Source organism: Castor canadensis, chromosome 4, assembly GCF_047511655.1.
Source record: "Castor canadensis chromosome 4, mCasCan1.hap1v2, whole genome shotgun sequence".
NCBI lineage: Eukaryota > Metazoa > Chordata > Mammalia > Rodentia > Castoridae > Castor > Castor canadensis.
Window position 1 is genome coordinate 133,661,758 of NC_133389.1, and position 20,670 is coordinate 133,682,427.

Consider the following 20,670-nt stretch of genomic DNA (forward strand, 5'->3'; position numbering starts at 1 on the left):
GAATACATGAGTAATTACTGAATCTGTGTGTCAGCACCACAATGCAGAATAACACCCTCATGAGAAATTAATAAGAATTAAATGTGTTTAGGTACAGAGAAAAATGTTCCCATACTTCACTTCTGTAATTGTTTCTCTTTATTCTGTAAAGTTCGTCTTCATCCTTGCCATTGTATAATTATCAGAAGAACATATTCACAGATACCACATTCAGCAGAACATTTCATGAAAGCTCAGTTTTAATATCTATGACATCTGTTATTTACATAGTCAAGTTTTAAGGCAAGGACTCATTTTTAATGTAGCTTTCCTATGTAGTCCTGGTTAGAAACTATACAGCATATTAAAGTAGATGCTCAGTGGCCATGTTTCCCAATTATTTTTCATAAACTATGTGCTTTCAAGATAACTTCTTAAATCGATCCTTTTTTTTTAAATTTTGCTTAAAAATTTAATTTACAGCCAGGCCCTGAGTTTAAACCCCAGTACCAAAAAAAAAAAAAAGATTACATACATACCTGCACACAGGAAACAACAAAATGTTAATAGTAGTTAACTTCTACAGAATGAGTATTTCTATCAGAGAGGTATTGATGGATAGACATCGTTCTTATTAAAATTTTTCTATTTTCTAAATATTCTATAATGAACTTGTAGTATAAAGAAAGAATGTTATTTTTAAAAACACAGGAAAAATGTTTTTTAAAAAAATACCTCATATACTTTCAATGGAGACTAAGTCCAAAATGTTACACTTAATCATTTTCATCTTCATTGCCAAAAGAAAGAAGGCTACTGTTTTTTATTTTCTTTTGCAAGTTCTTTTTAACCGAGTCCTGCTTATTTACTTCATCTTCATTTGCTTTCTTCTTTTTCGAATTTGCTGTTAAACCTGAATATTTTTCATCTGAGGGGCACGTAACTGGTTTTCTGTACACGATTCTTCCATCAACTGGAGCTGGTTCTTCATCTGCTTTGGCAGCCTTTATTTCCGCTTTAATCTTCATGACTTCTTCAGCTGTCAAATCTCCCTTTTTTAAAACTACCACTTGGGGCTCTTCATATTCTTCGTCACTGTGATCACCATCTTCATCTGGGAGCTGAGACTGGATTCTCTGGCCTTCAGGTCAAGGTAGAAACAAGAGGACAGCGGTTCTGAAGTTACACAACTCGCTCGGGCTCACCTTGGTTTCCGACCCGTCCTTGAAGCGCAATAGGAGCGCGGGCTCCGTGGGCCGCATATCGGACACCTGGTTCCGCTTGCTCATGGCAACTCAGAGTAAGAACAAGCTCCGGGGATGGACCTCAATCCTTCTATTTCTAAGTATAAAATTCTAAAGTAACCACCTACCTCATCCCCTTGATCCTCAATACTTATATAACATTGCCATCTAGACTGACTCCCCTCAATTAAATTCCTTTTTGCTAAATTATATTCTACTTACCAAACCTTCTTCCTTACCAGCTACTGATTTTTTCTCACGAAAACATATTAAGAGTTTCTGAAAAACACCTTGCCCATGCTTCACTTTGACTCTCATTTCCCGCCACACATTCTGATACTTGTTTGGGAAGATAAAAGCCTTTCACTTTGATGAAAGTACAGACCAGGAATTTTTGTCGCCCACTGTCCCTCACAATGAAACACAAATAATTCACACACTTGCCATCTTTTTAAGCTTTCAAACATCTACGCTTACAAAATGAATCTTCCCAAAAGAAGTATGTTTTAGTCTTATACATCAGCCCATCACTTCAGCAAATTAATTCACCTAACTTCGTAAATGGCTACTTGACACTTGCTTTCTCTCTCATGTTCACATATGCCAGTGAGAAGCCTGCAACCCCAGCAGTGCATTGCAAACAACAGCTTCCTACATCTACTATGACTAACACACCTAGCTGAGAGTCACTAAATTACGGGACCATTAAAATTAGCATCTTTTATTCATTTTCAAAATAATAGATTTGTTGTCAAATAATATTATTCCCAACTAATCACAGCCAAATTAGCTATTAAGTTACCATTAAAACTATCACTAAACCTGCAAAAGAGGAACATAGCATAGTTATACCATATGATCAAAATAATATCTCCTCAGTGTTCTTAATGTTCTCATGATAAAGGGCAAACATGAAGAATTATAAATGCAAATGTATTTGCTTTAAGTATAGGTTAGTACACAGTACATTTATAGTTAGATGTCTCTTTTTGCTTTTCTATGCCATGCTCTGAAAGGTGAATGACCATGTCATAGTATCATTAATTATTATTACATAGATATGAACAAAATGGAGCCTTATTATATGCCTCACAAATGTCTAAAACTAACAAGTTCCAAATACATGGCAAAAAGCTAATAAAAACACTTAATAATATAAGGTATATGATACAGATTAATAATGCAACCTACCCATCAAATCCCTGGAGCTCACATTCCTGAAGCAGAGACAGAGCGTGCCATTTGTATTCTGTTACTATTAAAAAAACACATACACACACACACAAAGGTGAAACTTGTGATCTATACTTTGTAATTTGGTTTGGTAAAATAATATGCTTAACATATGAACAGGCCATAAAGCAACATTTATTCTTAAATATTTATATTTTAGTCATAGGAAAGAGGATTAAGAGTTAGTTGCCTGGGGTATTTTATAGCTTTATGTAAAAGAGGGTTATGTATTTGTTGCAACTATATAAGTCATTTGGGGATATCCAACACATAGTGCTTACAAAATTTATCTTGGTGGCTGTCTGTTTAGTGTTCCCCAAATAAGACACATTTCCTTTAAATCAGAAGCTTCAGAGCAGTAGTATTTTGAAAATACAGCATATTAGCTGGCATCCAACAGTCAATGTTAAATTGCTTTGGCAATCTTACATGAATAAATTAGTTGAAAGGTTAGTGTAAGATTTACATACCAGAAGAATGTGTATCTGGAACTGCTAGACTAAAAAAAGGAGGAGTTGGATGTGAAAATATGAAGCAAAGCCAACACCAATGATAAGAGACCCAAACCCAGGGGGAGGGTGGCACACAAGCCCACCAGAGCCTGGATCCTCCTAGGAAATGAATCTGTCACACTGGATCTCCATCACCACAGTCATTGATGCCCTGTGCAGTACTGAAAATGCCAGTGAAGACAGGATAAACGGGCACACTGCAGATGGCACCAAGCATCACAAGCACATTTAGCATTTTCTAGGACAGCTCTGCCAGAAGAGACAGCCCAGCTGTATCCACCCATCAAAGATTTCTGCTGACTGACGTGACACTGCAGATGGATTTTTTGTGTAAGAATGTGCATCATTATATGCAAGATTACATTAATCTTTCATGCCTGTCTGTCCCTGGTGCCAGCATGGTTCAAGCTTTTCCTACAACATTTTTAGATATTGTTAAAAATTATTAGTCTTGGTGTCTAAGAGAATCATGCTGTATCTAGCAGAGGTATATTATAATCCTTGCATAGCTGATTCAAAATGCTGTTAACCATTCACATGAATAAAACTTCTCTATATTAAATTTAAATCAGAAGATATAATAAAACTAAATGTAAAATATTAATATTAATAAAGTTGGAGGGTTATCATAAAAGATGTGTATAATAATACAACAGGTAGCTGCAACCTTAAAATGCAAAATAATAAAATTTCTTGTATACACACATTAAAATAATTAAGAATATTGTGAGGAAATATTTATGTTAAGAACCAGTTTATCAAATTTTGCTTCTATATTGAAGCTTACTGAAGTAAAGTTTTTCAAACTCAGTGCAAAATTAGCTTTAAATTTCTGTTATGGCTGACTTCCATTTTCATTTAGGTAAAATTTAAAATTGTCTAATTTTTCTTTGATCTGTCAGGTGGTATCTGACTATACACTAATGCAACCTGTCCAAGAATAGTAATTTTAAGGGACATTGTATAAATTAAGTAAGATCGCCAATCTGGAACAAAAAGGAAAAAATGAAAGAAACATGACTATCCACACCTGTAAAATATTTTAGCAAAATGAATATTCATTGGCCTCAGGGAACTTACATTCTAGATACATAATACACACTAATTAAAAATGAATTTATAATATGAAAAGGTAATAAGTTATCAAATAGAAAAATAAAGTAATAAGGATAAAGCACAGTTTAGGCTACTACATATAGTAATCTAAAGTAAATATATATTTACACAGGCTATTATGGGCTCTATTATCAGAAAGATCTAGATTCAAATCATCCCACTCCAAATAAACATAGAATGGATTATAAGAATCAATTTCAAGAAAAATGTGATACAGCTTGTTCTTTCACCTACTTTCCTTTTCCTATGAAATTGACAACTTTTTTTATATTGTGCCCTTTTCTGCTTAGTTTTACAGTCTCCACAATTTGTCTTGAACACAGTTCCTTTGACTGGAATTCCCCCATTCCTCAACCTAACTATTATTGCCTCAGGAAGGAAAGACTAGAGGACGCTAGTGTCTTGAGGTTGATAGTGAATATTGGCATTGAATTTGAAATAAAATCAGATGGGATTTGATCTGCACATAAGGAAATATTTCTTGGTCTTGTAATACAATTGTCATGGAATAGGATAATGACATGTCATTTTCCATCATGTCCTATAGGTATTTCAAACTCAGTAAGTTCATAATGGAACCCAATATATCCCGGTTCAAATATATTCTCTCTCAAATGTCATTCTTTTTGTGGTCCATTGGTCACTCTCCACAGATAAGGAAAATTTCTTCTTCCTTACCTATTCCTCTCCTCCATTCTCCAGAACCACTCTGTGGCCCAACACCAAGTAGCTTCTGTCTTCTATTCTGCTGCAGCATCTCTCCATTCTTCACCATCAATGCTCTTGATTTGGCCATTGCCATTTTTCCTAAGTATTCTACAATAGCCTCCAACTTCTGTATCACTGAAGACTGAATGACCTTTTTCAAATATATTTAATCATATCATGTCCTTGCATAAATCCTATTAGGATGACTTTTCTCTGTCTCCTAGAATAAACTTCCAACTTACTTACATGTGAGTGTTGGGAATAGGATTGGCCATCTGCACTCACAATTAAGAAGAAATGAAAGAACCTTTCACCCACAATTTTCTTTCTTTAGCTGGATATGATATAATGAAGACTTACCTTGTAGATTTTAATTTTATAATGAAAAGGAGTAACACTTCATGCTACTAGCACCTTTTATGATGCAGTTTATTTTTTTATCTCCTTGTGACTCAGTTTCATCAGATTGCCTAACTTTCTGCTGGGTGAGATCAGGAATGACAAGTGGCATTGCCAAAGAATGGAAGGTTTCAAGTAGAGCCATGAAGAGCCAAAGAGAAATAACACAGAAAACTAGGGAAAAGGGTAAAAAAATTAGAAGCATGATACCAGAAAAAGAAAGAAGAGGAAAGTGACCCCCCCCAAAAATAAAGCCCACTTTCTGGACAATTCTGCCAAAGTGATAAAATTATCTCATGACTAGGTATTCTCACAGGATCTGAGCTGGCAGAGATCACGGTTGCTTTCAGAGAAGTCTGGCCATGATAATGATAACGACCATGGTAAGATCTGGCACCTTTGTTAGTGCAAAGAGTGACTGAAGAAGGCGGAGTGCCTATCATGAACAGGAGAGGGCAAGGCAAAAAGGCATCTGTCTTCAAATAATTCAGTGGCTCTTATACAATAGATAGGATATGTACATTTTGTATTACTACAAAATATAACATTAACTCTGTAATTGAAGATAACAATTGCAAAGAGGCAAGTTTCAGCTCTCAAGTTTTCCCCCTTTTTCAGTTTATGCCTACCACAAAGGCAGTTGGTCAAAGGATCAGATAGATTTGCAATGCATCCAGGGTTCCTAATCAACAAGCTTGATGACCTTAGACTGAACCAGTTCAAAAGTAATGGTACCTTTTTATAAGTCAGTATAAAGGAGGTATCTTTTAATATACACAGAGGGAAAGGGAACCAAACACAAGAACGTGGAACAATATTGCCCAGTAACAGTATATTTTGCTCCTAGCCAAGGCTAGGTGGTCACTTACAGGGGGTGCAACTCACCCGCAGTCCATTACTTGGAGGAGTTGAACTACATAGGCTCTGAAGTTCTTTTCACTCTGATTTTTCTGCCGCCTTGACTTTTTCACTTTATTATTACATGAGTTATCCTATAAATCCATGACCTCTCACACCTGTAATGGTACAATCACTGAAGTCTGCTTAATTTATTTGGGGATCAAGGAAAAGAAATTATATTATATGTCAACATGGGCTTATCACTAATGCTCTTCTTTGACCCTTATACTGACAGGTTACTAAAAAATAATCTAGAAGCTGAGCACACCAGTGGCTCATGCTTATAATCCTAGCTACTCAGGAGGCAGCAATCAGGGGGATCACAGTTCAAAGCCAGCTCAGGCAAATAGTTCATGAGACCCTATCTCAAGAAAACCCTTCACCAAAAAGGGTTGGTGGAGTGGCTCAAGTTGGAAGCCCTGAGTTCAAGCTTTGTTATCCAAAAAAAAAACCAAAAAAAGATATCAGTTTCTCCTAGGTTTTTCCAAAAGGTTTTCTTTTTCTTTTTTTTTTATTTCTTTTTTTCTTTATTTATTAGTATATAATAGTTGTATAGGGGGATACCTCATGATATTTACACATGTGCTTACAATATATTTTAGTTAGATTTACCCCCTCTATCATCCTAGATGGTTTTCTGATGCCATTATAAGATAATACCTACATTGATGGTGAGATTCTAGCTCAAATATTTCAAAAGATGCTGGACTACATTCAGAAGTATTTAGGATTTCAGCACAAGCCAAAACAAAAGTAGTTTTATTAATGTAGGGAGATCCATTTTTAAAAGAAATTTATGGAAGAATTACTTTGTAAAGTATATATACAGCTGCAATTTTTCAAATCATGCCTCATATTTATGTATTATTATTTCCTAATGAATTAATCATCATATAGAATTCATGTCATTCATATTCCATTTGGACTCACTAATGCATGAAAGGATATGATAAAACAATGGATATGCAGAAGATATACCTTTTGCATAATTCTTCATGCATGTTTCTTTCAAATAAGGTGTGAATTGAATATTATTACATAATTTCATGAAGATGAAATTAATAACTTTATGACTATGCTTATATAGCACTTTATAATACACAAAGTATTTTACAAAACAAAATAGTAAGGTAGGAAGGAAGATTACAACTTTCCAAGTGTGAACCTGCTTACTGAGTACTTGACACAAATTAGGAAACATTATATATAAATATGTACCAATATACAAAAGTATCATTTTATGACCAAAGGATGCAATTTTATAATTTTACCTGTAGGAGGCGTGTTAAGCAGCTAATAATCAATAATTTTTCACTAACAAAAAATTAAAATTTGAATTTGCTTATGTAATATCCTGACTGTTCTATGTTAAACAAAAATTTTGTTTTTATATTAGAATGTAATATTAAATCATACTTAAAAATCTGGACAGCACCCTCAGACATATTCTACTCAGCAGTACAATTATTGTGAGAAGAAAAGCACATTTCTCTGGTTTTCTTTGCCTTGGTTCAGGCATCCCGCACTGGTTTCCTTTTCACCCATTTTTCTCACTCCCTTTCTAATCTTATTTCTGGAGTCATCTTTACAAACCAGACTACAATACTGTAGTAAAAAAATTTATAGTAATTATGGATCAATGTGTGGCAAATAAGGTGCTGAGGTAGCATAAAGGTTCATCTATAGTCTGAACTCAGGCTTCTCATGGGATACACTTTTGGGAGTCTTCCCAGAAGCTGCTTTGCTCTTTTTCTCCCTAACAGAATCAGATTCAGTTCAGGATCCTCAGGCTTCAGAAAAGGGAACCAACCCTCAGTTCCTGGGAATGTTTTGATGGCTAAGGGAATGATTGTTTTATGTTGGTCACAGACACTATATTAGCATAATCAAACCAACAGAAAAATTTAATATATCTTCAAGATATATCCCTCTATCTCACATACACATAACTCTCCCTGTCCCTCTAGGTATGAATAAAAAATGGTCCTTTTCACTTGCAGCTATTTTATGAAGACAGAAAGAACCAGCACAGAAAGAACAGTGCTTAACACACAGCAAGTATTTGACAATAGGTTGTTTGTTTGTTTGAGACAGTTTCGCTATGTTACCCAGACTGGTCTCAAATTTCTGGGCTCAATCAATTCTCCCACCTCAGCCTCCAGAATACCTAGGACTATAGATGTGCAATATCACACCTGGCTCCAAAGAGATTCTTGAACTGAATGATATGCATCAATATCCATGGCAAACTTTCGTAGTGTTCACATATGAAAAATGCAAAATAATTATTGCTTATGAGTTTGTAAAAGAGTTTACTCAGTTTTTAGTTGTTTCTTCCCAATATAGATCTCAAATTTTTCCTTCAGGCAATCTTGAAATCTTCAGTAGAAAAGTAAGGATAGATAGATGTGAATTTTCTCCTCATTTGAAAATCACCTCATTTGAATTTTCTCCTCATTTGAAAAGCAAGTCCTATACATAAAAGGCTAACTTTTTCAACACAACTGTATTTCAATTCAGAAACTCCTCTTGGTGTTTTTCGTTACTGTTCTTTGTTTTTGAGACAGGGTCTTGCTACGTAGCCTAGGCTGGTCTTTTAGACTCTCCATCCTCCTGCCTTAGCCTCCCCTCAGCCTTCTGAGTGCTGAGATAACAGGAGTGTCCCACCATGTCCAGCTCCCCTTGAGATGTTCATGTTAGTGTCTATTTATTTCTTTATTTATCTTTTTTTTTCTTTTATTCATATGTACATACAATGTTTGGGTCATTTCTCCTCCCTTCCCCCAGCCCCCTCCCTTGCCTACCCCGCCCTCTCCTTCTCCTCCCACCCCCTCGCTACCAGGCAGAAACTATTTTACCCTTATCTCTAATTTTGTTGAAGAGAGAGTATAAGCAATGATAGGAAGGACCAAGGGTTTTTGATAGTTGAGATAAGGATAGCTATACAGGGAATTGACTCGCATTGCTTTCCTGTACATGTGTTACCTTCTAAATTAATTCTTCTCGAACTAACCTTTTCTCTAGTTCCTGGTCCCCTTCTATTGGCCTCTGTCTCTTTAAAGTATCTGCATTAGTTTCTCTGCATTGAGGGCAATAAATGCTATCTAGTTTTTTTGTGTGTCTTACCTATCCTCATACCTCCCTTGTGTGCTCTCACTTTATCATGTGATCAAAGTTCAATCCCCTTGTTGTGTTTATCCTTGATCTAATGTCTGCATATGAGGGAGAACATACAATTTTTGGTCTTTTGGGCCAGGCTAACCTCACTCAGAATGATGTTCTCCAGTTCCATCCATTTACTTGCGAATGATAAGATTTCATTCTTCTTCATGGCTGCATAAAATTCCATTGTGTATAAATACCACATTTTCTTAATCCATTCGAACAACACTGGAGGTATCACAACACCCGACTTCAAACTATATTACAAAGCAATATCAATAAAAACAGCATGGTACTGGCACAAAAACAGACATGAAGACCAGTGGAACAGAATACAGGACCCAGATATGAAGCCACACAACTATAACCAACTTATCTTTGACAAAGGTGCTAAAAATATATGATGGAGAAAAGACAGCCTCTTCAACAAAAACTGCTGGGAAAACTGGTTAGCAGTCTGCAAAAAACTGAAACTAGATCCATGTTTATCACCCTATACCAATATTAATTCAAAACGGATCAAGGATTTTAATATCACACCCCAAACTCTATAAAGTTGGTACAGGAAAGAGTAGGAAATACTTTGGAACTAATAGGTATAGGCAAGGACTTTCTCAATGGAACCCCAGCAGCTCAGCAACTAAGAGAAAGGATGGACAAATGGGACTTCATAAAACTAAAAAGCTTCTGCTCAACAAAAGAAATGGTCTCTAAACTGAAGAGAACACCCACAGAGTGGGAGAAAATATTTGCCAGCTACACATCAGACAAAGGACTGATAACCAGAATATATAGGGAACTCAAAACACTAAATTCTCCCAAAATTAATGAACCAATAAAGAAATGGGCAAGTAAACTAAACAGAACTTTCTCAAAAGAAGAAACTCAAAAGCAGAAATTCAAATGGCCAAAAAACACATGAAAAAATGTTAGCTTCTATTTACCTTCCACTGTAGTAGATGTGTTTTGGGTTGGGTGACCTTCCCAGAACATTTTTCTTTCTTTAAGAACTTCCTTTTACCCCAATCTATCAAATCACTAGGCTTCAATGACCTGATTATATTATAAAATCCATCTCAGTTGGTTACCACTGAGCCAGGTCACTCAAATACCTTTCCAGAAATTTATAATCTGGACTAGGAAACTCCATTGCACCCTGAGTTTGACTCCTGAGTAAACTTATTATGCAATATTCTTCATCAATTAAAATTTATTGTAAATTTCCACTGCATTAGTAAAGCTGCATAGAAATAAAGCTAGAATACTAGTTTTCAAGAATATCAACCCTTCTCAGTCTCCAGCCATAGGGAAAACACATCTCAAGGAAACTAAGAAATCTGGTCACCAATTTTAAAAGTCAAAAGATATTACTAATCTTCTATCAATTTAGCATTAGCAAATTTCTATTTTTCTTAGCACCAAGCTATTATTTTAAATTTAAGAATTTAAACTTCTGCTTTCTCTAATTCAGCTAAAACCAGCAGTCAAATGCTTATTTTGACCTAACCAGCAGGGGTCAGAATCAGAACAAAAACAACCTAAAGGATTCCATGTAAGTGAGGAAAAAAAAGAAAAAGTGTTTGTTTGACAAACTTCAGCAGTAATGTGTAAATGTAAACATCTTGATGATATCTAAAAGTCTAGTTTCCTTTAAAATCATACCTAATAACTATTGAAGTCACCAAAAGGCATAAAGAGAAAAGAATCATATTTTAACAAAAATTGCACAATAAAAATTTTGAAAACAAAATAGTTACCCTGGAGCTGGCCATTGTAAGTTATGGGACCACAGGAAAAAAGCTTTAGATATTATAAGTAGCTACCCAAGTTAGGATTAAGAACAAATTCAGTTTTTTGTGGCTTCTGTGTGTTATTTTAAGTAGTGAATTATATACTGAAAATAACTTACTTGTTATATCAGTCTTTATTCCTGCAAGCTTCAGCAGAGGTTCAACTTTCTCATAATAGACTTGGACAGCTTCTTTTTTGTGACTTTGGGGGTTAAGGAGTATTTTTAATGACTTTGGTCTATTTGAAAAACCTAAGAAGAAAATGATAAAATGTCTTGTCAGCTCTTTTCCCTTTAAAATGATACACAAGTCCTTTAGAATGTCATACATATATTTAAATAGTATTTGCTATTTTTACTCAAAGTTCTTATAGGTGTATTCCTGAATGTAGCTTTATTTTAAAACATTTATTGAGTTCCAAGCAGTGAATTCAATTTGAAATAAATCATTATTTATAGCAAAGCATTTCACTTAAGAAGGAAGATATAAATAAAAGCAATTTTGTAACTATTCATTGACCAAATCACAGATGATTTTGGTCAATGTTACTTTAGCCTGTGCTTCTGGAGAAAAGTGATACGATGTAACAAACAGAAAGGACAATTTCTTCATAGATAAATATGCTCATTTTTGGACCTGGGCATGACGCCTGACCTACTGATGATCCCAGGGCAGAGCAGAGTAAGCAGAGGTGGTGCACTGCCAGCACCCAGAGCAATGCATGCTGGTAGCTAAAAGGAGAGTTTAGGTCAGAGTTCAAGACCGAAAAAGAGCCAGGGGAGAGAGCACTCCTCTGGGAGTTGAGAAAGCAACGCCTTTAAGCGGGGAGCCAATAAGGGTGCTGCCTCACAGTTGGGGCTGAGATTTGATACTACAATTTTCTGGGCTTGCAAGATGCTTATCACTGGGAACCCAGTTGGAGCAGGTGCAAAGCAAATTTTCTGTTGTTAGGAAGGGGCAGGAGCCAAAAGAAAGCTGACAATCGTTTCTTTTATAGGAAGCTGCTCTCAGAGGACCACATTTCAAGGTTACAAAAGCAGTTATTAACATCTGTTTTCTTTTTTTTTTTAAAGAGACAAGACATTATGATAGTAAAAGCAAATATACTCCAATGGAATCATATACATTGGAAATTATAAGAATAGGACATAAAATAGCTAATCTTACAATTCACAGGCAACCTTGAAAATTGTCAATGAACAATAAACTATAAATAATTTTCAAGAAAAATTTAAAAGACAAACACTTAGAAATGAAAATATGTTAATTAAAATTGAAATCTCAATGAAGTTATCCAGATAAGAACAATTTGACATAAAAAGACTAAAGAAAAGTTCTAAAATATTGAAGGAAACTTGAAAGGATATAGTTTAGACAAGATGAGAGATACCAAGTGGAAGGTATGAGAGGAAAGATAAAAATGAACATGAAACCAAAGGTAAGTAGTAGGTTAATTGAAATTAAGGTTAAGTAACATCTGTTTTCAATAAAACCCTTATTAAAGATAAGTGAAAAACGTCTCTTACACCAAAGTCATGTTTTGTACCTCAAGAAAAGAGAATATTTCATGTCTCATTGTATTTGATATAATATTCAATCACACATATTGTTTTGAATTCAGGGACAGTTGTGGATGAAGAGAAAGGGCCACACTGAACTTGCATATTCCCCACAAACTATCCATGGTCTCTATTTCGGTAATAAGCCTTTGTCAGCCTCCCAGTCACAGAGGCTGGAAACTTCATACCATCCCCAGAACCTTCCTTTTTCCAGTTCCGGCATTCCAGAACTCCCAGACACACATGATAGTAACTCCTTGCTTCCAGGTCTTCCACAACTCTCTGTCTGGTTCTGGAGCCACTGCACAGGCCCCTAGCTGTTCTCTCATCCCCTGCATCCTCTAGCATCACACCTGTAAACAGTGCTTCACTGTTCTAACGCTGCATGGCTTATCACCTCCTTCAGAGAAGTCCGAACCCCTGAAAATGGTACCTGGAGCCCTCTCTCTCTCCACCCATCTCCTCTCCTCGCTCTCATGCTTGTGCAAGAAACATTTATTGAGCATTCATGCTGAGTTCTGGGAAGGAGGGTCAGGTGATTAAGAGGTGGTTCATGCTTTATAGGAGGAAGACATGTCCACAGTATAAACAATGTGAGACAGAAGACTTGTTAGCAGAAAGGCATGAAATATGAGGGGAGTATATGAGAGGAGGGTGGCTAGTTCTCACTGGGGATCTGAAGAAGGCTTCTAGAAGAAAGAATTGTTTGAATAGGCCTTTTGGTTCATGCTGTTTTCACTATCTAGAATTCCTTCTGTCTTGACCCTTCATCCCACTGCTTAGCAAAAGGGCAGGGATAGAAATTCTAGGCTATAAGACCAGCCTGCATCAATCCATGAAGCCAAGTTAATGCAGAGGGTTTTCTTGTCCCATTTCAACTTCCTCATCATGGTCCAGACCCATTGTATTATTGTGGAGTCTTCTTTGTTCAGATGGTTTTCCATTTCTACACCACCCAGCACCACCCCCTTTTATCAAAGAATATACCTTTTTTTTCAAAGCTCACTCCAAAAATTGCTTCTTCCCTGTAGCCTTTTCAAATCTCCAACAGAATTTACCCCTCTTGCTTCTTTGCTCCTGACTTACTCCTTGCACCTTTATTACCTATTTCTGATAAAAGACCCAAAGACTTATTGTCCCAGTGACCAATCCTGGGACAATACAAAATGAAATGATTACAGTAATATAAAAGTCTTCATTGAATTTTTTTAACACCCAACTCCCTGGACAATACTGACACCAAGCAAAGGACAAAGAGAGAAAAATCTATCTTAAATAACAACTAATAAATATTAAGACTTTACAGAATAAGAAAATCACTGTTTTCTTCCATTGCAACAGTAACTGATTCAGGAAAGACTCAAGTAAAGGATACTAAAACTATCTGGTGATAATCAATTACAGACAAAATAACTGCATATTCTTAAACTCTGTTCCTTCTTATTATTCATTACTCCTTTTTTTCTTTGTGGTACTGGGGCTTGAACTCAGGGCCTTAACCTTGAGCCACTCCACCAGTCCTATTTTTTGTGAAAAGTTTTTTGATACCTTCCCTTTGGAGATAGGGTCTTGCAGAACTATTTGCCTAGGCTGGCTTCAAACCGCAATCCTCCTGATCTCTAGCTCCTGAGTTGCTAGGATAATAGATGTGAGCCACCAGTGCCCAGCTCATTACTTCTTTTGAAGGGCACTAATGTGGTGACAACTAAATCCAATGTATGACTCTGGAACAGGTTAAAGAAAATTGTAAAGGATAAGACTGAAGTATTTTAACTGAGAAGGACTAAGCAGGCAAACCCCAGGGTTACTTTTATTAAAATATGATAGGGACAAGAAACTTGAACTAAACCTCAGACACCAAGAGTCAGATGAAATATCTAGATTAAGTTTGCCTGGAAAATTTGTCAGAATATAGTAAGCCCACCTCATTTGCAGACTTATTGCATGTAGTTTTGCACAGTATAAATAAATAATAATTCAAAACCAAAAATCTTTAATGCTGTCATATGCATTGTGCAGCAAGGCTGATGTGGAGCTCTCGGTAATCCTATGTTTTCATCAGTGGTGTTTAAATCTGTGTGTAATCTGCTGAGTGTTTCCTTGCCCTTAATTTTGTAAAAATGTGCCTCCCACCAGGTGCTGGAGGCTCACGGCTGTAATCCTAGCTACTTGGGAGGTGAAATCAGGATTGTGGTTCAAGTCCGGTCTAGCAAAACCTTCATGAGACCCCCATCTCCATCAATAGCTGGGCACAGTGGTGCATGCTTGTTATCTCTCTATGCATGGGATTGTTAGTTCCAGGTCAGTCTAGGCAAAAAAAGATTGCCATACCCCATCTCAATGGAAAAAAGCTGGGCCTGGTGATGCACCCCTTTCATTCCAGCAAGGGTGGGAAACATAAAATAGAAGGATCATGGTCCAGGGTGACCTGGGCAAAAGATCATATGTCCAAAATAAACAGAACAAAAGGGGCAGACAAGGCTCAAGTGGTATAGTACATGCTTAGCAAGTGGGAAAGCCCTGAGTTCAAATCCCAGTACTACTAAAAATAAAAAATAAAAAAACTGCCTCCCCAAAAGCCAATGATGCCCAAAAAGCAAATTAAAAGTGAGTATGCTTAATTTAAATGATCAAGTGAACATGTGAGATTAGCTGAACGGTGGCAGGTCTTCAGCAGAAGTTGGGCAGCATTATAGGAAAAATAAATTAAGCATCTGTGGTCCAGTGCTGAACTCTACGTATCCTAAGTATCCGTGATTTTTCTGCAACTGTTGTCTCCTTGGAACCATAGACCGTGGATAGATACCAATGGTCTACTATACCCTCTTTCATTCCTCATGCTGAGGTAACCACTAATGAGAATGGGATTATCATGGAAACCGACTTTTATTTCTCCCTCCTCCTGTATTCCTTCACTTATTCACAAATAACTGTGAACATGCTATATACCAGATAGGGTCCAAGAAGAGGACGGCAACAGGGTGAGGGGAGGATGCTTGAATTTGAGACTGTGAGAGTAACGGTACTGAGAACAAGATCTGATGAATGGTCACATTCCTGAGAATCACCTGAAGGCTTCTTAAAATAGAGATTTGGGGCCCCACTCCCAGAGTTTGGGGTTAGGTAGTCTGACGTGGGGTCTATCTGTAACAGGCTTCGGATTATGCCAATGATGTTGGTCTGGGGACCACATTTTAAGAACTACTGCTGCAGAAAAATGATTATGGGAGAATGTGGATGAAATAAAATGTGAGCCAAGATCTTTTGAGGGAAAGGAAACCAAAGGCTGAGAGAACATTTATGAAAACACTTGAAGTTATAACAATAGTAACAGTTCTATTGGAGAGAATGATGGCAAGACAGGAACTTCAACCTTCAAGGAGTAAAAATAAAGACCCAGTAGTCTGTATAGGACTGCAACAAGTAATGCTAGATAGAGGTGTCTGATGGATTGAGTGTCAATGCTGAAGACTTTTAAGGAATGAAGGAGGGAAAGCAGTCTGAAAACAACAGACAGATGTCAAGACATCAACTGCACCTCCAGTGCAGGTGGTATGAATGCATGGCAGAGAAAATAGTCAGCGCTTGAGAGGACTGCACAGGGTACTACAGGTCCTCAGGAGAGCTGGGTATCTACTGAAGCAAAAATGCATGGGAATACTTGGAAAAATGGTTGAAAATATAGACTTTGTTAATGGTGGATCATTCATTCCAAGAGGCAGAATAAAATGGTGTCTGGAGTTGAACAGAGTGGGGATGATGTTGGGTTAGAGGATACACAGAACCCCAGAGGGATGGGAGTCCACGTGAGGGAAACACTTAGCCAGAGGTATGCTGTGAAAGAGATGAGAGCTGTTTGCCCATACTCATGGCTGGAGAATAGCACAGTGGGAGTGAGGATCTTACCCCAAGCACACAGACCTCTAAGAACTTGTCTTCTCTTCAGCCAGTGTCAAAGCTGGAGGAGAAGCCATGTTGCCCAGAGCTGGAGGGTCTTCAAAATCCCTTTCCCTCCCAGCAGTCTCAACAGTGTCTGAAGCTGAAACCAGATCTGTGTGAGACCCTAAGTACAATCCCTTTTCACCAAGTGACCTTCCTGGAAACACTCTGTATTTGAGAACCACATTTTTTGACTGTTTTCTATACAGGTTAAAGTATATACATGGTACAAATTTAATATCCTCTTTTCTATCCTCGTTTCCCTCTTGAGAAACAACCACTGATAACATTTTTTAAATCCTCCCAAAAATATTCTATGAATATCCTAACATACATGGGTATGTTCTGTGGCTTTTCACACAGACAGGAGCATCTCCACACATTATTCTACATCTTACTTTTTCCATTCACTGTATTTGTTTTAGAGATGATTTCATATCGCTACATGAATTCTGTCTCACTCTATTTTAAGTTGCATAGTATTCTTTGGTATGAATCAATGCCAATTTAATTAACCAGCTCTCTGAGGTGCATATTAAAATTGTTTCCAAACTTCCATTACTTCAGATAAGTTGCAATAATGTTATTTGCATCTATTTGATGCAAAATGGACAAGCTGAAGACAAACTTCTAGTAATAGACTCATTGGATCAAAGATTATGCACTCTTGAGATTTTTATCATATGCTCTCAAATATTTGGCAATAGAAATAAGAGTGTGACCAAAAAAAAACAGAAGATTGAGTAAAACTAACTGATCTTAAATCTTAACAAACTATGTGGCTTTGGATTACTGTCTTAACTTTTCTTCAATTTCCTCACCTGCAATATGGAATGATAACAATACTTTCTGCATAATGTCTAAGTAAATTTACAGTGCTTAGAAAAGTGCCTGGAGACACAGTAAGTACTCAATAATTTTACCTATAATTATTTATCAATTTGTATTCTATCAGAAACCAAGAATATCTGTTTTCTTACACCCTTATAAACATAAAACCAGAATTTATTTTGTCTGGTTTGGTTGCTGGTATTAGAGATTAAACTCAGAGCTTGTGCTTGCTAGGCAAGTGCTCTATCACTTGAATCATGCATTGGCCCTGCCCCTCAAGCCCTTTTGCTTTTGTTTTTACAGATAAGGCATCTAACTAACTTTGCCCAGGCCACCCTGGGACCATGAATCCTCCTACCCCCTTCCCCTGAGTAGTTGGGACCACAGACATATGCAACCATACCTGGTTTATTTTTGAGATGGCATTGCATATTACTCTAATTTCAATGAGCATTTCTCTTTTTATGGAGGGTGTTTAGAAACTTTGCAAATGTTTAAGACCTACTTTCATTTTTCCACAAACTATTGCTTCATATCATTTGCCAATTTTTATTAGTATTTTCTTTGTCATATTAATTAGAACAATGTCTTATACCATGAGAAAATTAACCTTGCTTGCAATGAGTTAGAAATACTTTTCCCACAGTGACATTTGCCTTTGATTTTTATACATGGTGTTTTCTCCATGCTGAAAGTTCTCATTTTTATGTACCTATCATTGACTTTATTAACCATTTCTTTTATGGCCTTCAGGTTTTATATCCTGTTTAAAAGTCCTCTTTTTAGACTTCAAACATCTCTATCTTTCCTCAAATATTTTTGGTCTCAATTTCATATTTTTAAAACCTCATCTGAAATTTATTAATAGAAATTTATTAATAGAAAGTATTAATAGAAATTTATTAATAGAAATTTATTAATAGAAAGTATTACAATGGAATTTGACTTTACTTTTTCCTCAATTGCTACCTACCTGTCCCAATATCATTCATTAGTTAATCCATCTTTCCCCACAAATTGTTTTATTTTGTGATTTGTTTTGTTTGGTACTGAAGATTGAATCCACGCCTTCATGCATGAAGCACACACTTTACCACTGAGCTACAAGCCTTAGCCCTTTCCCACAGATTTTAAAAAGCTGTCTTTAAATGTATAAAATTGCTGAAAGTATTTAGATATCTTTTGGAGCTGTCTAGTCAGATATATTCATCCATTCCTATTTCAGTGTCATGATGCTTTAAATATTGTGGCCTTATCATATGAGTTCTATAGCTAGAAAGCTATAGAAACTAGAAAGCTAGAACTGTCTACTTTTGTACTGGCTTTTTAAAAATTTGAGGGGGATGGCACTGGAGATTGAACCCAGGGTCTTGTGAATACTAAGCACACACTTTGACACTGAATTCTACCAACAGCCCACATATGACCTTTAAAATCAGTTTACCTAGATAATAAATTATGTTGGTATTTTATGGGATTATGTTAAATAGAAATTATCTTTAGGACACTTTTATGATGTTCAATCTTTTTACACAGGAACATGGTATGATATTTCATATAATTAAGTCTCCTGTATCCCTCAGAACTATGTTAAAGATGTTTCTGAAAAAATGTTGTATACTTTTTCATCTTTTCTGTTTCTGCTGTTAATATGTCTTTTTCCCTATTCATCTCCTAACTGACTATTGACTGCATATTTCAAAACTATTCATCACTTCACCTAACCCTTTCTTTAATTCATTTTTTCATCTAAAGTTTCCCTTTATTTCTTGGATTGTCCAGGTTAAAAATTTTTTCATCTGAAGTAATGATCACTTTATATTCCCCTTTCCAACTGCTAGATTAGTCCATTTTCTTCTTTTCTAGTCTACTTGCATTGGTTCATTATGCTAGAAGAATGTGACTAACAGTGCTGATAAAGAACACTCCTGTCAGCTCCAGAATTTCATAGGAATATGTCAAATGTTTTTTCATGGAAGATTTTTGATAGATATGTATTATCATATTGACAACATGTACAACTATTCTTATTAATAGTTGCTTGAGGGCCAGGCATGGTGGTTCACACCTGTGATCCCAGCTATTGTAGTAGACCATAGGTAGGTGAATCAGTTCATGGTCTGAGGCCAGCCATTGACAAAAGGTGAGACCCTATTTGAAAAATAATTAAGAGGAAAAAATGACTGGAGATGTAGCTCATGTGGTAGAGTATCTGCCTAGCAAGTGCAAGGCCCTGGGTTAGAAAACTTAAAAATAAAGCAGAACTGCTTGACATTCATAAGTAAGACTGATGTTTAATATTTAGTTTTCCCTTTATGGACTTGCCTTGTCAGTTGTTGGTATCAATTTCCTGTAAGTGCTATAAATAAAATCTGTTAGTTTTCCTCCCTTTCCTGGGCAACACTACTTCCCCCCGATAATCAGAATTATCCTTGCCAGCATAGCAATTTCTTTTTTTAATTCATTTTTGGGTCAGGTATAGGATTCAGTAATGTGGCATGGGTATCCTAAATGCCCAAGTCGATTGAACTTGCCATGTATCATGTAAAAGTGTTCTTCCTCATATTAAAATCTCAAGAGTTCCAAGTTAGATAGCCAGGAAAAATTATTTTAAATAGGTCATTGGATATGAAGGTAAGAGAGGATATTTATACTTCTACTCCATGATTCCTGTTATTGTTTGTAAGATGAAATATAATATAATAAAGTTTTTTCTCCTAGCTAGAACACAATATGATACAATAGGAACATGGAAAGGTCAGTGAATTCCCTAGCTGTCAGCCACTTGCCTCACTTCTTCTGATATGAGTGAGTCCTTTGATCAAAAGCAGTATTGAATAAGATGTAAATGTACTGAACTAGGCCATCAATAAGTTCATAAATGGTGGTGTTGGCAGAGACATGGACAGGAATGCAAATCTATACCTAGATTAAATAGCAAGGATAAACTGCCCAACTTCCACAATAGATGTAATCAACCTGCCACCAAGTGGTGGGATATGATGTCATAACCAAGGTTCAGGGTTGACCAGTTGGCAGGTAGAGCAGTTGGTAAGGGTGGTATTCCAATCAATCTTGATGAACAGAAGTGCTTGTTGTTAAACCTTTATGGTTCTCCCATCCCTGCACCAAGGCCACTTTGTTTATGCAACCATCGTGCAAGTCCGGGGAGTTGCTCTACAATGACACAGACTGACAGGTATCTTGCCTATTTTCTCCTCTGAATGACTTCTCCTTAGTGAACATTTACATGAAACACACATTTTTCTCATATTGTACACTTTGGTGTGAAAGTATA

General features: G+C 36.3%; 2 protein-coding genes across 4 annotated transcripts in view; both read right to left on the reverse strand.

Moving 5' to 3' along the window:
* Cerkl (CERK like autophagy regulator) overlaps positions 1 to 20,670 on the reverse strand; it is a 113,980-nt gene that overhangs the window by 22,794 nt on the left and 70,516 nt on the right. For all 3 annotated transcript variants that reach the window (XM_074071218.1, XM_020183235.2, XM_074071217.1), the window contains exons 3-4: positions 11,163 to 11,294; positions 2,415 to 2,478 (exon numbers count right to left, since the gene is read on the reverse strand). In XM_074071218.1, coding sequence (XP_073927319.1) covers positions 2,415 to 2,478; positions 11,163 to 11,294 — 196 coding nt within the window. The remainder of the gene's footprint in view (positions 1 to 2,414; positions 2,479 to 11,162; positions 11,295 to 20,670) is intronic.
* Positions 755 to 1,268, reverse strand: LOC109698817 (uncharacterized protein KIAA1143-like). Its single transcript, XM_020183238.2, has 2 exons — positions 1,166 to 1,268; positions 755 to 1,120 (listed from the first exon to the last, which is right to left on the reverse strand). Exons 1-2 carry the CDS (start codon positions 1,266 to 1,268, stop codon positions 756 to 758), a joined length of 468 nt encoding a protein of 155 aa, XP_020038827.1. The 3' UTR covers position 755.